The 25,324-nt window shown below is 35.1% G+C and overlaps 1 protein-coding gene across 2 annotated transcripts in view; it reads right to left on the bottom strand.

Annotated features, from left to right (window-relative positions):
- Nucleotides 1–25,324, bottom strand: part of KCNT2 (potassium sodium-activated channel subfamily T member 2) — a 369,346-nt gene that overhangs the window by 81,276 nt on the left and 262,746 nt on the right. For both annotated transcript variants that reach the window (XM_082654683.1, XM_082654684.1), the window contains exons 16-19: nucleotides 24,372–24,601; nucleotides 16,938–17,151; nucleotides 14,427–14,532; nucleotides 10,361–10,533 (exon numbers count right to left, since the gene is read on the bottom strand). In XM_082654683.1, the coding sequence (XP_082510809.1) occupies nucleotides 10,361–10,533; nucleotides 14,427–14,532; nucleotides 16,938–17,151; nucleotides 24,372–24,601 (723 nt within the window). The remainder of the gene's footprint in view (nucleotides 1–10,360; nucleotides 10,534–14,426; nucleotides 14,533–16,937; nucleotides 17,152–24,371; nucleotides 24,602–25,324) is intronic.

The raw sequence follows: 25,324 nt of genomic DNA, 5'->3' as shown, positions 1-25,324 counted from the left end.
TCCTTTTATGGGAAGGCGAGAGGCAGGATTTCTTACTCTTTTCTATGGCGAGAGAGTATTACCAAAGCTTTGAGTCAAAGATCCCCAGGAGTAGTCCAGAAAAAAATATTTCGCTTGAATCAGGCACAGTGTTCTGTGGCAGGGATTTTATGGCTAAAACTGTGGAAACAGAATGTTATTCCAAATAAATTTCCTATGGTGAGAGGGGCCAGGACCATAACATCCAATCAATATGATGACCAAGTTTAAATCTCTAGGAACACTTTACTAGGGTATTCCTTTTAGCTAGGAAATTCATAATTGTTCTTACATCTATTAAAATACATTTTTTAAAAAGAAAAAAGTAGGTGGAAAATGAATGTGATATGGTCCCTTATGTACCATAAAAATGATGCCTAAATCTTATGTCTTCACCAACCTTATTTTAGTGGTAATGCACTTTCTCATATTTCATTTCTTACAATCTTTACTTCCCTGATTAAAAAATTATAATTTTCTATATAGGAAAAGGGAAAGATAAGGTGGTAGAAGGTAAGCTTGACTGAAAAAAGATACACAAATAGAAGTGATAATAAAATATGAATATTTCATCAGCAATAAATCAATGAAGTTGAGACTTAACAAAAAACTTAGCTATGAGAATTCCTTTACTAAATAGTCACTAACTACCTAAACCTGTATATATCAGTTAATTCCATACTCAAAATATTGGCCGTTGTAGTTGACACATAACTTTGGCAAATGATTTTAGTAATTATTATTAAATATGAGTTTAAATCTAAAGAAATCTATAGAATCTATAGAAAATATATAAAATTGGAATGGCATTTCTGAACCACGTAGAAACTTTTTTGTTCTTCATGTCTTAACTTTAAATTATTTATATTCATTTAATATTGTGTTGTATTCTTTCTTTCCTTTTTTTATTTGGCTTATTTTATTTGACCGATTTATTCTTATAATTCTGTGTCTACCATAATTTCTCCCCACTATCTTATCTACAAAGCCACTGCCCATTTTTTCTTTAGCACTATTGCTTTACGCAGTTTGGTCACCAGATGGTGGCCCAAGAAAAAAGTCAACATGGATGAAAAACAGTTACAGATAATCTAACTGACATTGCCCCTCTTTCTACCTTTCTCTGACTTCCTTTTCAAAGAGAACCAGAATGTAAAGGAATGAATATAGGTGAATGTTTGTGAGTGTGTTCTAATTCATTCATAGTTTTCTTTGCTTATTTATGTTTAAGGAAAATTTCAAACATAAGCAGAAGAGAATACTATATACTGAACCTCCTGTACCAATCACCCAGCTTCAATAATTAGCAACTTGTAGTCAATCTTGTTTCATCTCTAATCCCAGGGATTTGATCCTTTCCATTCTTCTTTTCCTCCCCGTAAATACTTTTATAGATGGAGAATTCATTATATAGTTTACATCAAAGAAGACAGATGAGAGGTTTATTTTATATCTTATAAATATAATGTTCTAATGAATTTTAATAGAATACTCTCACAACAAAGAAACATTACTATTGATAAAATATGGATTGATTTCATTTTCATGGATTTAAATAATAGTTTTAGTACAGCTACATTTTAGTTAGTTGGTTAGTATTATGCAACTGATAACATAAATTATATTAACGTAGAATGGAAGCTAAATATATGTTAATCTGTTTGGCCTTTAATGTGTCCACAACCAATAAACACTGTCAAAGTTACAAAGCTTTGTTTTTCAGCATCTACAAGATGAAATGTAAGCATGAAAGTTCTCAGTGGATAACTTTTAGCATTTTATTTGGAATGTTTTGGGCTGATTTTTTTTAGAATGGAAAATTAACACATTTTATAAGCATACTAGTTTTCTGATCTTTTAGTTTTTGTATTTGTTATAATGTCATCTTTATGCATATAACAATTTGTATTTTAAAACTGAAGCATTGCACACATTTGACCTTTAATTAACAAATTTTTGGAAGACTCTGATATGTTACCAGAATAGACTGTCAAGGAAATGCTCCAATTAATAAATCTGATTTAAAATGAGCATTTCCAAATTATTTTGAAGGTTTCCAGAAGTTATGATAATGATACCAATGCATCACAATGTTGAAATTCTAGGTTTTCTCTACAAAGATGTTAACAGTAATAAAGTTACTGCTATAGATGACACAAAACTGGAATAGCTTTAGAAAGGGAACAAAATTGACATGCAACAAGATTTGTTTTAATTCAACAACAGATTACTGCTTAGGAAGTTTGAATGCAAGATGTATAACACAAGAACATAAGCTCCACATGCAATAAACATATTTTCAACACTGAAATGGCAGATTACACTCATCATGCAACACAGGGGTGCAGCACATGACAAACCACAGGACACCACACTAGTTAGTGTGCCAAAGATTTTGTCACCTACTTGTCAATAGAGCCCACCATGTAGTAAACCATTGGAAACCAACAGATTGCATCCAGAAAATGCATATCTGGCCTAAGTAGCAGATGGGTTACAAAATGAAACACAATGTCACAACAGTGGCAGCACTTCTAGGGAAAGGAAGTAAGTTGACTTAGTTTTCATTTCCAAAACTAAACATTGTTGACAAGATTAATTTTAAGTGCCTTTTCTCTTAACATTAATTTTAAAATGTCATTTGCACTTGTTATGAATAATACAATGCGCTCAACAATGATAAAAACAAGTTGTATTTCTGTTTTCTAAATCAGAAACATTATGGCATTATTCTACAAAAACACTGAATTGATACTCTTATAACTAAAAAGTCTTGTCAGTGAGTTTAAAATTATTCATGATGAGAGAGTCTTGTAAAATGGGGAACTGATGATTTTATTAAAACATAAGGAACTAAATTATCATGCCTATTAAGAGCAATTTTCTCTAAGGGATATATAGAATCACAACATGTCCCTTAATATATCAACATATCAATAAATAAATATGTACCCATCTATATATATTATATAAAATTAAAATTAAAGTAATTCACCTTTTACATTACTGATTTCCTCAATATATATTGTTGAGCAAATGTGTACTGCAACTGAAATCTTTACTCTTTATGCATATTTGGGGAAAGAATCATGAACCTGGAAGCTTCCTTAGAAATTACCTAATCTACTTATTCATTTTGTAATTCTTCGAATTTGTATTCATTTTGAATTATTAATTCTTTCATGCATCTATTCCCTCAGCATATATGTATCCAAAAAGTTTTATCTAACAGACATTTTGGTATATGCAGGTGTATGCAAAAAGAATATGTTGTTAACTTGTACTGTAAGAAATAGAGCTTTTGGAACACATAAGTAAAAGCACAAAATTACAACACATTGTAATCTGAAAAAATAAGGAATAGGTTGCACTCAGGAGACAGAGTTCAGGATCATTTCACAGAGGAAATATTTAATTTGGATGTTGAAGAACGAGTAGGATTTGGCTCAGTAAAGGAGAAGCAAAGGGAACCTCTAGGCAAAGGGAAGTACAGCCCCTGCAATATCCCAGGTGCTTCTCCCAGCCTGAAGAAGTCTTGTCCTCCCTGATTTATTTTCTTCCTGTTGATCTTACTCATCTTTTTCCACTCTAAAGAAAAATAACGCTCAGTGCAGTGAAGCATTAAAAGAAAACTTCCAAAGACTATCCCTGTTGATCACATTCCTACCATCAATAAATTACTTCCTAACCATTTTAAATGGCCCCATATTACTACATATTATAAATGTACCACAATTCATTATAAAAATCCTCAATTATTTCATTTATGTTATTTTCACTTTTGTGCTATTAATTACTGGAGTTTCAAGCTATTTCCAATATCCTGCTATTATAAATGTTACTCGTCTGGACATTTTTGGATGACTCTTTTTCTAGCATTTGTTTTTATCATTGACCCCAAAACATTCATAAAACTTTTCACATTAGTGAATCACAGGTTACAAATATTTTTAAAGCTCATGCTGTAGGTTGTTTTCAACAAACATAATCATATACAGTCCCAGTAGTGGTCATGGCTAGTGCCTTCCAGTTCTTCTCTTTCTGGGCACTGCTCAGAGCGGGTATTCTCACTGCTGACTCAAGACCCTCCATGTCTCTTACCCACCTCGTGATTATAGAATAATACGTCAGGATACAAGTGGCACAAGACAGGGACAGCACTGAGATTCTGTGGTGCTTTCAAGATCCTTTTGACTGTGTCATTTGGGGGGTTATTATTTTGTTTTATCTCTCTTTGCTCCAACATAGTTCCAGTCAGATAAAGTGAGTAGCTCAATAACTTGTGTAGCAGAGTTGGGTTCATAATTTCTCATTATTAATTGCAGAGCTATACCCTGTCTGGAATAACCTCCTCATTTTTTAAAAATTCAGATTATTTCAATTATTTACACTATCTTCGCTGACCATCTGTCCACTGTAACATATCTGTCTTCCAAAGTCTTGCAACAGTAGTTAATGTTATTGAATAATTCAACTTAATAAAGATACCAAAAATTTTCCATGTGATAAGAAGTACCGGGGTCACTAGTCCTTACGTTATGCCAACTCTTCTGTTAGAGCTAAAACTGAAGATGTGGCCTTTGTATTTTTTTGTTTTGTCCAGTAGAAATCATTCAAAGTACGTAGACATCAAAATTATTGCCTTATATATTCCTGAAACTCATGAATCTCACTGACATGCAATTCTGCCACAAACATGTATTTACAATGCACAAACAATCTTTCAAATCCTTAGAAATTAACATCTGTATTGTGGTAGCACAATTCATCCTTACATGAATCCAGCTATGTTACAAGGCAGGGCAAGTCACCTGAAACCTGGTAGACATATAATCCTGATGAAGCATATCTAATACCCTGCAAAATTTAACTTATAGAACAAACAGATCCATCCACTACTTTTACTGATAAAGGCGGTTTAAAAGGAAACCTGAAATATAAAGAATATATCAACTATACGTTCATATGGATTATGTTGGCTCATTTAAGTAAATCAGCAAAGGTTTTGATGGCACTAAACTGCTTAGGAAAAAAAAAATGAGCACATCATTCATCAGAGTCCTAACTGTAATTCTATTAAGAAACATGACTATTTATGAGTCTAAATATCTTCATTATATTTAAAATAGCTTCATTATTATATAAAAATTTTCATTATATGCAAATATGAATTACCTAGCTATTGATAGGAAGTTAAAAGTTTTGGGAAATTGCATGGATTTGCAAGTTGAAGATCATTTTTTCCCATTTAAGTAATAACTATAATGAACTTAATTTTTTTGTTTCAAATTCGAGAAAAGAATGCAGTGAGAGTTTATTTTGCTAGCATTTCATAATTCCACTTTTAAGAAGTTTATCTCTCCCTTAAAAATACAGTAGTAGCTTAATTTCAACAACTTGAAATAAATTTCCCTTTTTTTGTTAATTGGGTTTTCACAGAAATTCTCCCATCAGTTTAAATAGTGACAATGTCCTTCTCTTGATTGGTAGAAGGGGGGAAACTGACATTTCCTCACTGCCTTTTATGAGTCAGATATGGTACTAGTCCTTCATATACATTATTTTATAGACTTGCAAAATAACTTAAGATAAATGTTCTACTCATTTTATAAATGAGAAAATTGAGGCTTACAGAAATTCCGTAATACGCAACAGGCCTATCAAGAGGGTAAACTTAGATCTTATTTCAGATCCGTGTGAGTCTAAGGTCTGAACGTCTTTAATAAGGACCCTGACATATCAGACAGTTTATCGTTATTTTTGAAATAAGCTGAACTGGAGCTTACTTTTAGCTCTATGTGGAAAGAAGATTGATTTAGTAAAGGGATAGTTTAAACAAGATGTTGTAAAAATTAAGAAGATAAGCCTGGATCTTGTACTTTAACCTTGTGTAGCTTTGGGTAATGTATTCCAAAGTGTTTGACTCTCTTTTCCATGTCTCATATGAAATGGTATCAGGAGATGACTAGATGATCTTTAAGGGTGAGATGGTAAACAAAATATTTAAAATCAGTGTGGCCCAACAACAGGCCAAAGAGAACAGATGGCCAATCAATCAGAACTGAGACCAGCTCTAATGAACCAGTACCAAGTGTAAGATGTTTTCCAATGTACCCGGGTTTTATGTAGTTACCATATGAAATGGAGAAGCCTTTCTATTTGGAAACATTGTGAAGACTTATTTTGACATATTATGTATGTGAATATCATAAATTTAATTTACATTTTTAAATCCCATATTTGTGGCATCTGTTATTTGTTTCTGGTATATTGAATAAATTGGTCTTCAACTAAATTTCCTAAGTAGCCATGTATTGATATTATTTTCAGCAATGCTCATGTGCATTTAAAATAAAGTCAAACCCCACTAAGCTAATAATTGTAGAAGTGTGTACAATTATTAGTGTGCAAATTCTTATAACCCAGAAATATTTTAAAGAAAACATCATATTTCTTTGTAATACTATAGGATAGACTGAAAAATACTAGCCACAGCAGAGAAACAAGTATCTCATTGTTTAAAAAAAAAAGAGGAGGATTGCATAAAATTTCCTGGAACGTTATTTATTGGTGTTTAGTTTTTGCTTCCTCATTCTCAATCAAAGAACAGAGAACAACAAATAAAAATGTTAGATACTGCTTTCAGGAAATGCACAGGAAGCTGATAAATTTTATAGCCCGAGCTTTCATCTCAACGCTTTGAAAAAAAGTCAAACCCCATTAAAATCATTTAACAAACAACATCATGTGAATAGCTAGATTCCAAACTGTAAGTCCTTAGGAAAGCAAAGAAAAAATTTAATGCAAAATATTCTAAAGTTAAAATATTCTTGTTTCTAAAAACAATTGACAAACAATGTATTTTTGCATATATCAAAAACCTGTAAGTAAAGTAAGGTCACATAGTTGAAAGATCAATGAACTATGAATTGCAGAGAAGGTTCTAATTCTAGAATTGACCTTGGAAAAAATCATTTAACTTCTTTGGCCTGTTTTTTCCTTTCTATGAAATAAGAGGCAGTGGTGTAATCAAGTCACACAGACTGAATTCTTTAAATGTTATCATTGTAATTTGCAAGCTTTGAGATCTTAAGCTGCTTGGTACATCTTTCTGAGGATAAATCATCACTATATGACATGGATATATTTTTTATGGAAATACAATGTGAAATAAAGGTTAGGTATCTACTATGATGATTGCCATGTAGTAAATGCTCAACAATTATTACTATAATAAGCAGAGGGTGGTGGCAAAGAATATTAATTTTATTAAATAGTCACTATGGTATTATTCAGATAAAATATTCTCTGATAAAAGCTACATCTATATTTATATTGAAATACTGACCAGTTTGCCAGTAACTAAGAGAAACAGAGTCTTCAGATTTTTCTGTGATAGATCAGATTCAGGAATTAAGACTCTAGAAATAACCACTTGATTTTTATAATTCTAATATACAAACCAATCAATCAATCATTCAGTAACTGGGCAGTTTGGTAACCTGTTAATTCAAAACCAAACAGAAAGAGGCTGATTTAGTTATGGTAATTCCAAAGTCTACACCAGGTACACAGGTTAAGAAATCCTAGCTCCTGCCACCTGTTCATTGGAATAATAAGGGGGAGAAAGGGGGATTAGTGACTCTGAGATAAGATTACTTAGCAAGACTGGATATGGAAAAGGAGTGGAGCCCATCTCCACTTCATGGAGTAAACTCCACTCCCAAATTTGGCAAGACTGAATCTTTTACTGTGTTTTATAAGGAATGTATATTTGGTATTCACCACATTTTCTAGCTCACAGCTCCCAAAACCCTTGCCATTTCCTGAGTGATAACAGCAATGGGAGCATCTTTTGTCATACTATTTGGTCTCTAATCCTAGTTCCTGAAATCACTTCAGAGCCAAAAAAGGTGAAATGGGTGTCTTGTTCTTCATAACAAGCCCCTTTCCAGGAACACTGGGTTTAAATTAATGAGGTGCCGTTTGGAAAGTACCTAAGGATGAGGCTGTTTGCCAGGGAAACTGAAGTTCCAACCTGAATAGAAGGTTGGAACTTCAGTCCCACCCCGTGATTTTTGAGGAAGGGGGAGGGGCAGGAGATTGAGTTCAATCACCAATGGCCAATGATTTAATCAATCGTGCCTATGTAATGAAGCCTCTCTTAAAAACCCAAAAGGATGGAGTCTGGAGAACTTCTGTGCTGGTGAACAGGTAGAGATTTGGTGATAGTGGTGGCCACATAGAGGGCATGGAAGCTCCATGCTCTTTCCCCATACCTTGCCCTGTGCATCTCTTCCATCCAGTTGTTCCCAAGTTATATGCTTTTATAATAAGGTGGCAATCTCGTAAGTAAAATGTTTCTCTGAATTCTGTGAGCTGCTCTAGCAAATAACTTGACCTTGAGTAGGTGGTTGTGGGAACCCCCGATCTACAGCCATTCAGTCAGAAGTACAGGTAACAATCTAGACATGCAACTGGCATCTGAAGTCCAAGGAGGGGGTCACTGAAATTTCCAATCTATAGCTGATAAGTTATGGGGTGATAACCTGGCTTGTGATTGGCTTCTGAAGTGGGAGTAGGACAGTTTTGTAAGACTGAACTTTCAAACTGTGGAATCCAATGCTATTTCTGGGTACACGGTGTCAGAAGTGAGTTGAATTCCCCCAGAACTGAGCTGGTGTCCTGCAATTGCTTGCTGGAGGTGTGGAGAAACCCTCTGACACACACATACACATTGAAATCGGGTCCAAGAACCCAATTAGGAGATTTACACATCAGGACAAGAAATTATACCTTGAAATAATATAAATAAGGTGAAAGGATAGTTTTTCCCCTTTGCTTTATCACAGGGCTGCTGTAGGCACAGTGCCACTTCTTTCTTTCTAAGCCTCTTCCTATCTGCTTCTCTGTATTCTGGGGCCTGAGTTGATCCACTTTGATCCAAGCCAGCCGAGATGGAAATGCTCTAAGTCAATCAACTTGTAAATACCCCTGTCTTAAATTTATCTTTAAGGCAGTGGACACATTACACCATAAGCAAAAAGAGCCAAAATTGGACACTTCTGAATTCACATAGTTGATGAGCATCTCTTATGTGCCAGATCTTCGCCAGTTTCTTAGAGCCTCCTACCAGAAAACTTCCAGAATAAGAGATATATCCCAAGGCCTTGGAGGTGCTTTGCCACCATACTCTATCACCCTAGCCATCCAGTAGTTCAATTTTTATTCTCCTAAGGTTTGTTTTATTAAGCTTTTATTTCTTCTGACATTGGGTCCAAGTTTTTGTTCCCCTACACCTGCCCTAAATTTATCTCACCTTTCCTTGGATGCTAAAGTGGTATCAAAGAAGTCATTGAGTCATCAGACCTGAAAATTCTTCAAATGAAACCTCTGGAGGTGTGCTCAAGTTTTAGAGTTGATTACCATTGAGATACTGACTCTAAAACAAGATGCATCAATCAGTATCTTGATATTCATATATTCAGAATAAATAATGTCATGAAGTTACAATATATTGGGGAGATACCTCTGTTTTGAAAAAATTCTTTTGATAAATTTTAAAAGCAGAGACAAGGCAGAAGATTTTGGCCTCATTTGGTTTACCCTGAAATCTGCATCACTTTAGAGTTTAAGAGGAGAGTTGGAGGATTCTAAAACATGGTATTGATTTAAGGACCATCTGCTACTAATCTGAGTCAGAGAGAGAAATATTGCAATTTTAGTATACAATGGATTTGACCACAGCATTTAGTGATGTATATTTACATTCATATAAGGATTTTGAAATGTTTAAGTAGTCTTATTTCACAAGAGTATATCAATCAAACATTTTCAAAAGAAATGAACATTGTAAAGCACAAACTATTTATGTTATGTTACAGAATATATGTTTTAACAGTGGAAGAATCATAGGAACTTATGATGATGTGTAATGGTATGATATAAAATAGATCATTAATATGCTCCTCTGATAATTAATGGTTCTTCACAAAGACAATGAAATTGTCCAGTTTTGGCAGAGATTTTCTAGGCTCGTTGATTAATTTAATGAAAATAACTATAATTATTTCAGTGGCATGTTTCCCACTGGTAGAGAGCAATGACCACTTGCAAAAATAGTTTTAAATAAAAGGCTCAGAGTACTCCAGTGACGTTTTAAGTTGTACTTGTGAAACACAATCATATACAATGGTTGTTTTCTACCACAGCACAGAATATATCTCTCAATGAATCATGTGCCATAATGTATCTGATTTAAAATATTCTAAGTAAATTAAATTATTTTTGATAAAATATTAACAAATTTTTGTCTTGTTTGTGCATTTAAAAATATACTTACGGGTTATCCAATAGCAGTATTACGGGATTAAGTTCTTTCTTTGGTCTATAATATGCCCTGAGAGGAACAATAAAATTATACAATCCATTTCCAGCTGTTTCAGCTGCAACTATAATTAGCTTATTTTTGAATCCATAGGCTTTTGCGTCCTCATAGTAGTTATGCTGGCAACTCTAGAGAAGAAAAATTATACAAAGAAAGGCCATTTTTATACTCCACTAATATTGGGTAAAAATATTTAGAAGATCTGGAAATGTGAAATTAATCTAACCTAGTAAATCCTTTGTTTTCTAACAAATTTGAAAATAGTTACATTTTTCTATGCCAAGTTCTCCAGCCTGAAGGTGTGCATGGACGAGACAAATGAATTGCAGGTATGCAGCTTGATCTGGGGAAGGAAAAGGCAGCAACACAGTGTACACATGTTCCACTGCAAACTGAAACTTGCTGCCAGATGACGTCTGGGTATCAATATTAAGGAATCGTCACAAGGTGTATGTATATCAAAGCATCATGTTATATACCTCAAATATAGACAATTTGTATTTCTCAATCATACCTCAATAAAGCTGGAAAAAAATAAATCATCTGCCTCTGACTTTATTTCCAGAAATAGAGTAATATTAAAATTAAATAACCTTGGAACATTCCAAGTATGGAATACCAAAAGGATGGATATCAATATCGAAAGGGATTTTTTTTTTTTGGTTAAAAAACAAAAATTAAAAGAAAAAAACCCTAATTGTCTAAATGTATACCTGAGCTGGCAAGATAACGATGCAAATACTGAAATGTAAAATACTAATGTTAACAATAATAACAACAAATTACCAAAATGTGTTTCCTGAGGATATTTTGCTACCTCCTAGGGAGCTAGAATTTACTGGACTTAGCATTATTAAATCAAGATGCTTTTAAACAAAATTATCTGCCTGGATAATTGCTTTAGTGTTCTGGGTTTTTAATCTTTATACATCTTTATGAGGGTTTCTTTTTATTTGGGTTGAGATTTGTTGATTCTCTGTGGATTCATCATCAACTCTGGAATGTTCTCTGCCTTTATTCTTTAATAAAAAGTTACAGAACATTGTTGGGAACAAGGTACTTTGAGTCAGCAGAAGCAATAAACACCAGAATTAGAATCACAAAGATTACAGATTTCACTGTTATAAGATTCAGAATAGAAAATGAGCGTGTTTACTATGTTTAAAGAAATAAAAGAGAACATTCAAAGCAAGAGCAAAGAACAAGAGGGTATTTAAAATATTCACTTAGATGTTTAAAGAAATTGCATATACTCTATTCTGGAACTAAAAATATAACAATTAAAAACAGAAGCTCAAAAGATGATTTAAATTGCCCATTTGATGCATCTGAAGGGATCAACTGCATGATTGAGTTGAAGTAATTACTCAGAATACAGAAAGAAAAGAGAAAGTAGTATGGAAAAATTAAGATACTTGGAAGATAGTGTGAGAATGTCTAATACACATTTAAAAAGAATACCTGAAAAAGAGATGCAAGAATCAGCAAGAAGCACTATTCACATAAATATTGACTGAGGATTTTCTAGAATTAATGAAATATCCAAATCCTCAGGTTCTGGAAACCCAATGAATCCTAATCCAAATAAATAAAGAGAAATCCAGTGTCATACACATTGTCATAGTGCAGAACAGCCAAGACAAGAAGAAGATCTTAAAAGCAGCCAGAGAGAAAAGAGAGCTTTAACTACCAGAAACACAAATTAGAACGATGGCCGACCTCTCATCAGCAGTGTGGAGCACAGAAAGTAGTAAATAGAATCCTAACAGGCTAAAAGAAAAAGAAAATTCAGAGCCTGGAATTGGACACCCAGCAAAACTATTCTTCAAGAAGGAGGACAAAATAAGGACACATCTAGGGAAAGTGAAATTGAAAGAGTTTACCACTAACAGGACCTCATTAGTAGAATTTCTAAAAGTAGATTTCTAATCATGGAAGTAGGAAGATCAATCCAGCAGGAAGGATTAAGGCATAAGAAAGAATGGAGAAATGGGGAGTGGTAAAGGAGAAGGACAGGCAGTCTTCACTGGAAGTATGATTGGAGAATTACTACTATAGACAGGATCTGAAGCCACATGAAATTAGGTCACTTACAAAGAGATTGTGGAAGGAGAGGATGACAGGCTGAGGCTGAGATTATTAAGAACTTCATTTTTATGAGATCAAATGAGGTAAAAGAACTAATTTAGAAGATTTAGAAGTAGCTCAACTAGTAAGAAAAAAAAAGAAATAGAACAAGGACAAAACAGGGAATTTAGTATTGATAAACCTTGACCAAAAGGAGCCTGCTGATACTAATGCAAAACGGACTGGGCAACAAAATACCTGCTCACAGACTTCATGGACACAGTAGGATTGGCTGCATAACCCCATCTGCTAATCGCAAAATGGGCACTCATTTACAGAGCAGACCACCACCTCCAGCCAGACTAACGCCACCTAAAGAATGGATAACCCCAGATGTTATCGGCCAATCAACAATACTCGGAAACATCGCTTTTTTACTTTGGTGAAGAGACAACTTGTCTTTTGGCTTTAAAAGACTGTTTCTCCTCCAGCAAGCCTCATCTCTGAAAGCTTAACTTTTCCTGTATCAGGTTCCCTTCTTGGGAATCTGTGGAATCATTTTGACTCTTTGGTTTCCCAACATTACTTTCATCTTTGTGTGTTAAAAAGTAAAATGCCACCAGATGTGGCATTTTAAATAAAAGGCTCAGAGAACATGATATTATTTTGGAAATCCTCTTTAAGGAAAAAAACACAGAAGTCATACATAAAAAATCAGTCACAGGTTCTTGGAAGGGGCCAATACAGGAGAAGGGCTCTGAAGCTTAAGATGCATCAAGGTTACCAAAGATGCAGAGCGAGCCAGTGCTAGAAATGCTGTGAAGCAGGAAAGCAAAACAAGGACTGACAAAAAATAAGGCATCGAGAGACGGAACTGTCCACCTTAATGGACCCAGATGAACATCTGGGAGCAGGGGTAAGGGTTCACAAAAAATCTTTAGGAAGATAGAGGCAGAAATTTTCTAATGATCTGCTAATCTTCCTCAAGAGTGACAGCTACAGCCAAGATTCATAATGTTTATCACATGGAAAAACTAATAGTAGTAAAAATATTAACAAAATGTATTAAGTGCCTATACATTTATTACGTTCCTGGCACTGTGAAAAGCTTTCTCCATGCACGAATTTATATCATCTTCACAAGAACCCTATAAGGTTCATATTAAAATTACAAGCATTTTGGAGATATGGAAACTGAAGTTTAATGATAATGTTATTTGCCCAACTGGCTGAGCCTGGAAGCAGAGAGCTGGGATTTTAACTCCAGCTAACTCCAAAATATAGAATAAAAGAAGAAATTCCTGGTTAGAATTAGTGGCACGTTTTAATTTCTGAGAGATTGGGGGTTTGAGAGTCTTCTCTTTATCTGCTCCCTGACTCATCATGAAAACAAATTCTTACCCAGGTCATGTCCAATGGCCATACTGTGAAAGAGAAAGATTCCTGCTTTCTTGGAATCTTTCTGTTTCGGATGGTTTCTCCTGAATATCAAGGCAGGAACCAAGAACTACTATAAAATCTTTAAGAAAGGGGACATTAAGCAAGACACTTCCAGTCTAATAATTCAATAATGAATTATGACTAGCTAATTTCACCATGTCAAGCGATTCCACTTTGAGATTTGAGGCAAAAATGTCTAGTAAAATAAATAGAGCGCATCTGGCCAAAATGATCTGGGGAGACTCTGGTTTGAGGCTCTGGCATCTTTGTTTTTCTCTTTGAAACAATGACTGACCAACTCATTGGCTACATTAGTAGAGGGTAAAGCACTTGGATAACCTTTAGTGCAGTTAAGAAAGTAAAATTCACCACTTTATGTATTACATTTACATTTGAAAGATAATATTCTTTTAACATATTTCAGTCAAAAGACTATACAAAATTATTTAAATACATGTAATTACACAATGCCATCATTTTAGTTTTACAGAAAATAACAGCAGTAAGTGCTTACCTTGTCTAGTCTTAAGCAGCAAAATGGCACTTTTTCATGAAGGAGATGACAAAAAGTGGGTGAACTTCCTATATATGGAGAGTAAGGTGGGTAGCCTTTAGCATATCTGTAAAACAATAGGAAATACTGAATTGCCTTGAATTAAGGCAGGCAAAGTCAGACAATCAAGTTATAGCCATGTTCCTCTACTTTGATAAAGTTAGATGCAGTAATTCTTTATTTTGATATGGACATAGTTTAGAACAGGGCCCATGGACCTAATCTGGCTCATCACATGGTTTTGTGAACTAAAGTAGTTTTAATATTTTTAAATGGTTGGAAAAACAAGTCAAAAGAAGAATAATATTTCAGCTCGTGAAATTATATGAAATTTAAACTTCAGTGTCCAGAAGTGAGTTTTGTCAGAACACTGTCATGCTCACTCATTTTATGAAGCTTTCACGCTTCAGAAACAGAGTTGAGTAGTTGGGGCAAAGACCACATGGTCCATAAAGCTGGAAATATTTACTAGCTGGTTCTTTCCAGAAAAAGTTTGCCAATCCTCAGTTTAAAAGATTTAGACACATTTTAGAAAATAGTAATGTTAATCTTTACAAAATACATTAAAGCAAAATGCATTATTATGATTCACTCTATCACTATTCATCAGTCATGGATGCATAACCAAAAAAGAGTAAATCATTTTAGATTGAGTAAATTATTCCATTAGACCCACACAAAAGCCAGAGTTTTTGCTGGAATCACGCTTAAATATTATCAAAGATGCTCAGTTTATTTGCTGACTTTATAAATATAGTCACATTATGGTTGTAAAATTTTCAAAATGAAACTATCAAAAAGTAGCAGCACAAATGAAAATTAAGAAATAAAAGAAAATTTAGTAGAGGGAAAGTTATTTTATCCAATATGAAAGCTCTTTTTTGATAAAGAAAATTTATCTTTCAAACCAAGAACTTTCAAATCTAGTTATTCCAGACATCATTAGCTAGGACGGTAAAATGGAGAACATTTTGCAAATTTAGAAGTTGATAGTCTCCCACTATTACTTCAACATCTTTTTCATTTTTCTAGATATAAAAAAAAATTCCACCTCAGTTTTTTCAGTACACATAAAGAAAGAATTTGTATCACACCACACAACACCATTTCTAGAAATATACTGGTGGTCAAATCTCTTCTTCTTCCTGTCAAATATTTCATAAATCTATTTGAGTATTATTAATTTCTTGGAGAGTGGACTTGTCTTCTGTGGGTATGTGTAAGTTTCTTGTAATAAATATTTAAAAGTGTGAAGGAATAACAGAAGGCTTTTTCTAAGTTTCAATTATATTTCAGTTCACTTTAGTTCAGTTCAACATTGATTGAACTTCTATTATATGAAAAATATTAGAAGTGTTTGAATGATGTTACCTTTGCCACTACGACCAATACTACACCAAATAGTATTTAATACTCATTGAATGCTTACTCTGCACAAACCATTGTCCTAAGCACATTACTCTATTACCTCAATTAATCTTCATATGAACACTATTTACAGATAAAGCATCGTGGGTCAGAAGATTTAATCAAAGTCACTGGCACACAACCAGTATAAGGTAGAACTGCCATGGGACACAAATTCCTTCAGACTCCACTGTCAAGACTGTTGAACACTGTGCTTTCCTCATGAAATGCCAACAGGGCTTCACTGGTAGTGCAGTGGTTGAGAGTCCACCTGCCGATGCAGGGGACACGGGTTCGTGCCCCCGTCCGGGAAGATCCCACATGCCGCGGAGCGGCTGGACCCGTGAGCCACGGCCGCTGAGCCTGCGCGTCCGGAGCCTGTGCTCCGCAACGGGGGAGGCCACAACAGTGAGAGATCCGTGTACCGCAAAAAAAAAAAAAAAAAAAAGAAAGAAATGCCAACATAATATACGACAAGTAAACAACCTCTACTGTAGGCTAAAATGTGATTAATAGCTTAAACATTGATACTATCTGTTATGGAATCTTAGTAAAGAGAACTAGTACTTCCTTTATTCATTCATTCAAAATATTATTGATGTATCCTGAATAAAAATGATTGCTGAATGCTGAAATAAGAGAAGCTTAATGGAAGAAGCTGCATTACATGTCATTGAATAATTGATTGAACTTCAATATGGAAGTGAAAAAATAAATTAGAGGTAGAAGGTACATTATAATTCAACAAAATCATGTAATTATGAAAATACAAACTGTATCCTTAAAGAAAAATATGTAAAATATAATATAGGTTATATCATGGAAATGCTGATTTACCTATTTTTTTCTTTAAGGATAAAGGATAATATAGAGAAAAATGAGGCTGTCAATAGCTGTTGAAGCCAGAAATTTGAGGACTTAGGTTACTTTATCATCAAGAGAGATACTGGCTAATAGGAAGGGTATTTTGGTAGAAGCATGTAGGATTGATTCTAGGATGTCCAGAAGGGAAGGATATTAGTTTTTCTTGGCAAGCACAAATCCCAGTAAATCTTACAAACATACTCCACATTTGAGGACATTTCTTCATCTGGTGTAGTTTCATCTTCTGATTGATCACTTAGAAGATCGCATGTTTGAAGTGATGACGTATCTGCAACCTCTAAAACGGGAGCAATGCTGGGTCTTCTGACTTCTTTGTTTCCTTCTGAAGGAAGAGACAGGGTAGGGCCACTTGCTGACCTACAGCTTGTGTCTTGCAAGTCTATGGCCACAGTTCCTGGAACAATGAGACATGAAAATCCATCAAAGCATTTGCCGCCTAACCTATAGGACCTGTCAATCATTTAATGATCAAAGTGAGATGAAATACAGCCAGAATAACCAGGAAATATATGATATACTGTTTATCCTTTAATCTCAAAGGTTATTTATTTCTTTTTAATATGGGTATTTTTGCCCGCATGGATAAAAACAATTTCTGTATTTGTGCAAAAGTGTATTTGCTGCAACCAGCTCTATAGTATGAAACATAAGATTTGTGAAATCCTGAAATACTTAGAAATTTCAGTTAAAAAAATACCTTGTTTCCATTTATATTTATTTAAAATTAATGAAAAAAATTTGCCATTTGCATTTTGTGGGTTTCTCATTATATCTTTTTCCCCCATTTTTTAATCTTTCTCTTACTGATTTATAACCGCTTTTTTACATTAGAACCATTAATGTTTATGTTTATTCAGCAAATATTTATTAAGTACTCTGTGTGGCAAGCACTAGTCTAGGCACTTGAGGTATGCAAGGAACAAGGCAGACAAGGTTTCTACACATACGGATTTATCTTTAAGATAATCAAGTGGACAGAGAAGTGAAAAAAGTAATTCCTGATAACGCCAAATACCATGCAGAAAATAAAACAGAATTATGTGATACGGAATAGTGGGGATGGGAAGCGGGAGGAGGGATGAGCTTTTCACTAGGCGATGACAAGGGCTACTCTGAAATCATGACATTTGATTTTTTTGACCTAAAAGAAAATCACGAGCACAGGAGCCACGGAAATACCTTGGGGCAATAAGAAGAGCGAATCTAAATAGCTTAAGGCTTTTGAATTCTTGGGATACTCAAGGAATAGTAAGCGGAAGAAACAACTTCCTTTGAGATTTTAAATTAACATTTAAAAACTAGTCTAAACATCAGTATATGGAAAGTGGATGTCTCTCCCCTTCTGGTAGAAATAATCCAATCTAACAGATAACTGCCTCCATATTTTACGATAACTCACTTCATGTATGCTTTTATGGATAGCCGGTCATCCTTCTGAAAGCCCTTAGTCCTCATTTCGTCTCATTCTTCGAAGCAACTATTAAAACACTCTCCACTTCCTTCAGACTTCTGTCTGACCTTGCCACCTTCTTCACTATAACAGCCTAAGTTTGTAAAGGGGGGGAAAAAAACCTCATGGGTTTTGGCATCTCAATGTCTCTGAGTGTGAAAGTTGATAGAAACAAGAGACTGGGGAGAATATCTGGCTATTCCTCAACATTGAAATGTGGGAGGTCAGGTTTTAGAGGCTAGTACCTCTTCATATACTATACACAACACTCAGATTAGAGGGAGGGGTGGGCTGGTGTGTCTACAGTCAACAGGGAATACTCCTGCGAGGGGCCTGTAAGAATATGTCTAGAGCTGCTGTGCCTGAGGAAAGGACGTGATGACCAGCAGTCAGCAATTCCAGTATCTGAGCAGAGACAAAGGCGGTTGGCATCAGAAGCTGTACACTTGGCCACTGTTTTAGCACCATAAATAAGGATTAATTTATAATTCAATCTATCTTAGAGGTGAGATGGGGATCTTAGAAAAACTGAGATTGACTTTTCCACTAATCAGGTGACTGGATCTGATCAAACATGAAATTTTATAAGGTTGATTTATCGAAATAAAGCCATATGATATGATTTGCATCTTAATACTATTAATCCAAATCCATATTTATGACGTTTATCCCCTACAGATGACCACGTCGTCTAATTCAAAGAGAAAAGAGAAGTTACGGCAGAAGAAATCCTTCAACTTCTTCAAGCAAATGAACATGAGAGTTTCACCAGACATTTTTTTTTCCCCTCATTTACATTTGGAATGAAACAGACATACCTCCATTTATGTAAAACTAAGCCCTACTCTTGCGGTGGGGATAAGTCCCCACCTGCTTCCTAAGGAACCATGTTCTCTGAATTCCACCCCCTCCCAAATATGTCTCCACATCACCTCCAGTTACCTCTTCACCATCTTCCTGACCAACACAGGAAATGTGGTCTCTCCCTGACAATTCTGCCAACACTGATATCTGTCACCAAGCTGGGCTTGGGGGATATGACCAAGAGAAAGTCAGAATTTAGCAGAGGGAAGACACAATTTTAGAAAGCAGTCACAGTTACAGATACAAGCTCTTCTTTGAATCCTTCCTTCCCCTAACAAAACCTGGCTCTTCTCTGACATCTTTCCCTGCAGTTCTGAAGGCTGCAACACCTAAAGAGATGTCTGTGTTTTGGAAGTGGGGAGATACCCTCAATGTTCTCACTGCCTCTTTCAGACCATTTTCCTTTCATCACCTATAATACCGCAGCTCTGTACCCAGTATCTTTCACTATATTCTTTGTTCACTCCTGTGTCTGTCATCCCACGTAGTGTTGTTTTTTTTTTTAATTGAAGTACTGCTAACAACATTATATTAGTTTTATATTAGTTTCAGGTGTACACATAGTGATTCCATGTTTTTTTTATAGACTATACTCCACTAATGGCCTTTTCTCCCATCATTCCTTAGCCATTCACTTTCACGGTCATACCCTAGATTTTATAATTACTATTGATTTATGATTTATGATTACTATTGACACATAAGCTCTATTTCTGGCATCTCATTCTTTGATACTTATTGTCACCTCTTCTCTTGCCAGCTCCCTCCTTTTTGATTCCCACTGGAACTATAATCTATTAAATTCACTAGCTTTTCAGTCTCCTTCAACCAACAGATGTCTTTTCACTTCCTTACCTAAGTTAAGTTCCATGGTCCATCACTGTACTCATTCTCTTACCTATACTCCTGATTAACTTGCCCTTCTCACTTTCTTGCACATCTACCATTGCCACCAAGTCTTTTCTTTGCACTCTTTTTCAGCACAACTTTTTCAGAGTCGTCTAGACCTAATTTCTCTACATTGTCTTCTGCCATTCTGTCATAAACCCCTCTGATCTGGCATTCTCCACTACCACGTCATTGAAAGGGCTGTTATCAAGGCAAAGAACACTGTTTTGCTAAATTCAATGGCCAGTTCTCATGTTATTTGACCTACTAGCAGCATCAGACATGGCTGGTAACTCCACCCTCTGCATACACTTGATTCATTTGGATCCCAGGACAGGACACTCATCTGGTTTCCCTGCTACCTTGTAGTAGCTCCTTCTTTGTCTCCTTTGCTGGTTTCTTCCCATCATCCTGATATTAATATTGACGTGCTGCAGGATTTGGTCCTTTGTCTTTATCCCTTTTCTTCCCACAATCGTTTTCTCAATGATCTTGTTCAGTCTCATGGCTTTAAATATAATACATAAGCTCAGGAATCCAAAATTTACTTTTTCAGCATACACCTCTCTCCTGAACTCTAGACTCTTACCTCTTTTTTTTTTTTTTTTTTTTTTTGCGGTACGCGGGCCTGTCACTGTTGTGGCCTCTCCCGTTGCGGAGCACAGGCTCCGGATGCGCAGGCTCAGAGGCCATGGCTCACGGGCCCAGCCCTTCCGCGGCACATGGGATCCTCTCGGACCGGGGCACGAGCCCGTGTCCTCTGCATCGGCAGGCGGACTCTCAACCACTGTGCCACCAGGGAAGCCCCTAATCTCTTGTTTGACATCTTCCTCTCAATGTCTAACAGATATTTGAAATTCACTGTGTCCCAAACTGAACTCTGTATCTTCCCTGGCTCCCACTAAACCTTTACTCCCCCACCCTCATTGATGGCCATTCCCTTTTTCCTGCTGCTTATATGAAAAACCTTGAGTTCTTTACACTTCTCTTTTTCTTACAGTTCACTTCCCATTCAGCAGCAAATCCTGGTTCCTCTACCTTCACAGTATACACAGAATTTTTTTTTTCTTTTTTACCAATGCCACTTGAAAATACACTGGATCCTTGACCTAAAGCATCTATTCTCAACAGCAGCCAAAGTGATTGTGTTAAAACGGAGTTCAGCACAGGTGAGATCACGCTGTTCCTCTGCTTAGAACTTTATCGTGACTCCCACTTCACTCAGAGTGGAAGCTACAACTCTTACATTGACTTAAAAAGCCCAACATGATCTGACCTCTTTTTACCTTTTCCCTCTCATCTCCTGTACTCTTACCATCAAATCATCATGTTTGAGTCACGAAGGCCTCTTCTATGTTTTCAAATTAATTTTTATTGGTGTATAGTTGCTTTACAATGTGTGTTAGTTTCTGCTGTACAGCAAAGTGAATCAGCTGTACGTATACATATATCTCCTATTTTTTAGACTTCCTTCCCACTTAGGTCACTACAGAGCACTGAATAGAGTTCCCTGTGCTATACAGTAGGTTCTCATTAGTTATCTGTTTTATACATAGTATCAATAGTGTATATATGTCAATCCCAATCTCCCAATTCTTCCCACCACCCCCCCTTCCCCCTTGGTATCCATACGTTTGTTCTCTACGTCTGTGTCTCTGTTTCTGCTTTGCAAATAAGATCATCTGCATCATTTTTCTAGATTCCACATGTATGCGATAATATACGATATCTGTTTTTCTCTTTCTGACTTACTTCACTCTGTATGACACTCTCTAGGTCCATCCACGTCTCTACATATGACCCAATTTTGTTCCATTTTATGGCTGAGTAATATTCCATTGTATACGAGGGCCTCTTTACTGTTCCTGGAGCACATCTGTCAGGCTCCTACTCCTACTTTAGGGCCTTTGTACTGGCTATTATCCCTGAAGGAATGTTCTTCTTTCAGACAACCACAGGGATAATTCCCTCATTTTTCTTCAAGTATTTTCTCAAATGTCACCTTTTCCATGAGGCCTACAATCCACTCAAAAATCCAGTTCTCCCAAAATTCATACGCACTTTTACTAGCTCTGTTTTCTTCTCTCTTTTATCTTATTACTCATCACCTTCTAACCTACTAAATAATTTACTTTTAATTTTTTTATATATGTTATTTATTGCAAGTCTTCCCCATGATAGAATGTTAGCTCTGGGAGCTAGGGATCTCTGTCTGCTTGTTCTCTAATCACAAATACTTATAAGAGTTCCTGGCACACACTAGGTACTCAATAAGTAATTCTTGAATATGTGAAAGAAATGAATAGAACTGCTATGGAAGAGAAATAATCATGTTATATCAATGACAATCAGATTTACTTAACAAAGTCCAAGCAGGACCAGGAAATATGCCTCAGAGGGGGTGATATTGGGACTGAGATGCAAAGGATTAGAAGTAGTTACATAGGCAAAGTTGGGGGCTGAGGAGTAAATGCCGTCCGAAGAAACAAAGCATTAAGGTTCACTGGTGAAAAAACCATTAGGGAAGATTGAAATGAATTAATATGATGGGGGCTTAGGAGAGCAATTGAAGAGATGATGAAAAACCATTAGTGAAGACTGAAAGAAATTTAGTATGATTGGGACTTAAGAAAGCAATTGAAGGGATGGTAAAATGTGGGACTAAAAATATAAGAAAGAATCATTAAAAAAAAAAACTTTAAGTAAAGTGACAGTGTAATTTATCTTCTAAATTAAGATATTCCTGAGAGTCAAAGTAGAGTTCTGTTAATAATGACACCAGGAAAATGTATATAAACCGGTACTGTCCTGGGAAAACTGGGATTACCTCATGTAAAAAAGAGGTTTTGATCATCCAATTATAAGCCATGTTATAAAATTTAGACTTTTTTTCCAATGGCTCATAGGAAGCAATTAAAAAGATTAACGCAGGAAAATGACTATAACATTATGTAAACATTATTACTCTGGTTGCAAGGTGGAGGACAGTGTAGGGCAGCAAGGCCGGAGGCGTGCAGAAAAGATTGGGGGGATGATGCTGCAGTGGAGAGAAAGGATGAGGGAGGTTCAGACTGACCACACTGATAGCACTGAGAATGGACACAGAAATGAATGACATTAGGGGCTACTTAATGGTCAGATTTAGTAGAATTCAGTGAATTATGAAGTATAAGAGAGGAATCGTAAAAGTCAGACTTGTGGCATTACCAATCAGAGGATGATGATGTCCCATTTGTTTTTAGCAAAAAAAAAAAGGAGGTAGAAATGGTTTTGAATGAGGGGGGAAGATTAGTTCAATTTGAATATGCCGCGTCGGTTTTTCCTGTAGGCACTCAGATAGAAATAACCCACGGACAGTTGAATATATTGTTGTGAAGAGAGGTTTAAGGTAATGATTTAGGTAAGGGAAGCATCAATTTATGGAGGACAGTTGAATCTCTGAGATCAGATGTGACTATTTAGGGAAAATGAATGTACAGGATGCAGAGGAAAAGCACTAGAGCATTTTAAGATGTCCACTGGAAGATGCGAAGATGTCCACTGGATTTAGTGACAAAGAGGAGAGTGGTGGCCTTGCCAGAGGAGTTTCAGTAATATAATGATTGCAGATTTCAGACTAAACTGGTAGAGACATGAGGGAACAATAAGATTTCAAGCTGTCAACCGCAGACAGCTCTTTAGAGGAATTTATCTGTGAAAATGATGTCGTAACATGAGGTCCAGAAGTGTGTTGTGTGTGTGTGTGTGTAGAGAGGTGAAGTCAGAGAGAGAGACAGAGGGAGGGAGGAGAGAATGAACCAAGGATTTTGAAAAAAAAAAAAAAAAATTTAGGTAATGAGGATGAATAAAAGACTGAAGTTCCTAAGGGGGAAATGGAGAAGGGTCCATGGCATAAGTGAATGCATTTATACTAAAATATTAGAAGTTAAAAGAAGAAACTCATTTTCCTTGTGATAGAAACTAAATGCTTATAGGTGTGTAGGTGGTTTGGTGGCAAAATTTAAAGGAAATTCTTATTTGTCTGAATCTTTTTTTTTTTAATTTCTGTGTCACAGAAGCCAAGTTCTATGATGAGAATTAGATGGATAGGAGAGTTTTGAGAAAAATGGAGAGTATTTGAAAGAACCACTACTGATAACTGAATAGAGAACTGACAAAGAAATATAGAAGTGTCAGGTGCTTATATACTAATCAGATATATGAAATCATCGTTAGACGTTTTGAATTAGCTTAATTTCTTACCAATTTAACAGATTTGAAATTTTGTTCTGTAATACTTAGCTATACCAAGTTTGTAATACACACAAGTATGTTTTAAATTTGGCTTTGGAATTTTAAGAAAAATTAAAGTATATTTATTATTCTTTTCAAAGAAAGAGACTAATGATATTTCCAAATGTATTTATACTTACCCATGCTGGCAATTATGCTATGTACAGGTAATCTAGATGGTCCATGATAAAATGACCTTGATACATTGCTTTTTTTCTGATGGTCGTGGTTTTTAAATGCTGAATTCTCTTCTTTGGTAATATTAATATAGAAACATATATCTGTAGCACTCATAATATATCGAGGACCTGGATTCAGCAAAATGTTTTTATTATCCTCCCTCCTAATACCAATCAAGCAGACACCAAACCTTAATTAAAAAAAAAAAATAAAAGAGTTTAAGGGTTAAATTCAGCAATTAGTTTTTTTTTTTAAAGTTCACATATGTAAGAAAATAATTAAACTATTATAAGGCAGAGAAAAATTAAAACCTCAAATAAGAACATTTGAAAGCTTGAAAAGATCCTAAAAGTTCAAGGCTCTTGTTTTTAAAGGAAAAAAAAAAAAAAAACAACTATGTCCTTAGTGTGTTGTGAAATCAATTTAGTTAATTAAGACTATATATGTTTTTTAATAAAAAAGAATGGAATAAAAGATAATAGAAATATTATCTACATATCATTTAGTAAGGGTAAGAGTTTTATTGTAAATTTTGTGTGTGTGTACTGGGTCTTACCATAAAATGTATACCTTAATTTGGTCAAAAAAGATAAAACAGTATTTCTTACTTTGGTCAAAAAAGTTTGACAGCCATTGGCTTAGGGGAGAGGAAGAAACTTACTCAAGGTCACAAGAGAAAGAATTAGGGTCCCTAAATTTATTTTTGTTCTGTCTTGAATTTTAGAAAAAAATTTAGAAAAAAAAATTAAATAGCATTGAATAGGTACACAACTTAATTAGGAGAAATAATAACCACTAAATGTAACAGGTGTTACTTAAAATTTCTTATATACTTTTTCAGGTTATGTTCCAAACACAAAACCTTCTGAATATTTTTATCTCAATATGTCTTATAGTGTTACAAATAAATCAA

Source organism: Grampus griseus (assembly GCF_964374135.1).
Source record: "Grampus griseus genome assembly, chromosome: 1".
NCBI lineage: Eukaryota > Metazoa > Chordata > Mammalia > Artiodactyla > Delphinidae > Grampus > Grampus griseus.
This window is presented reverse-complemented; position numbering and strand designations above follow the sequence as displayed.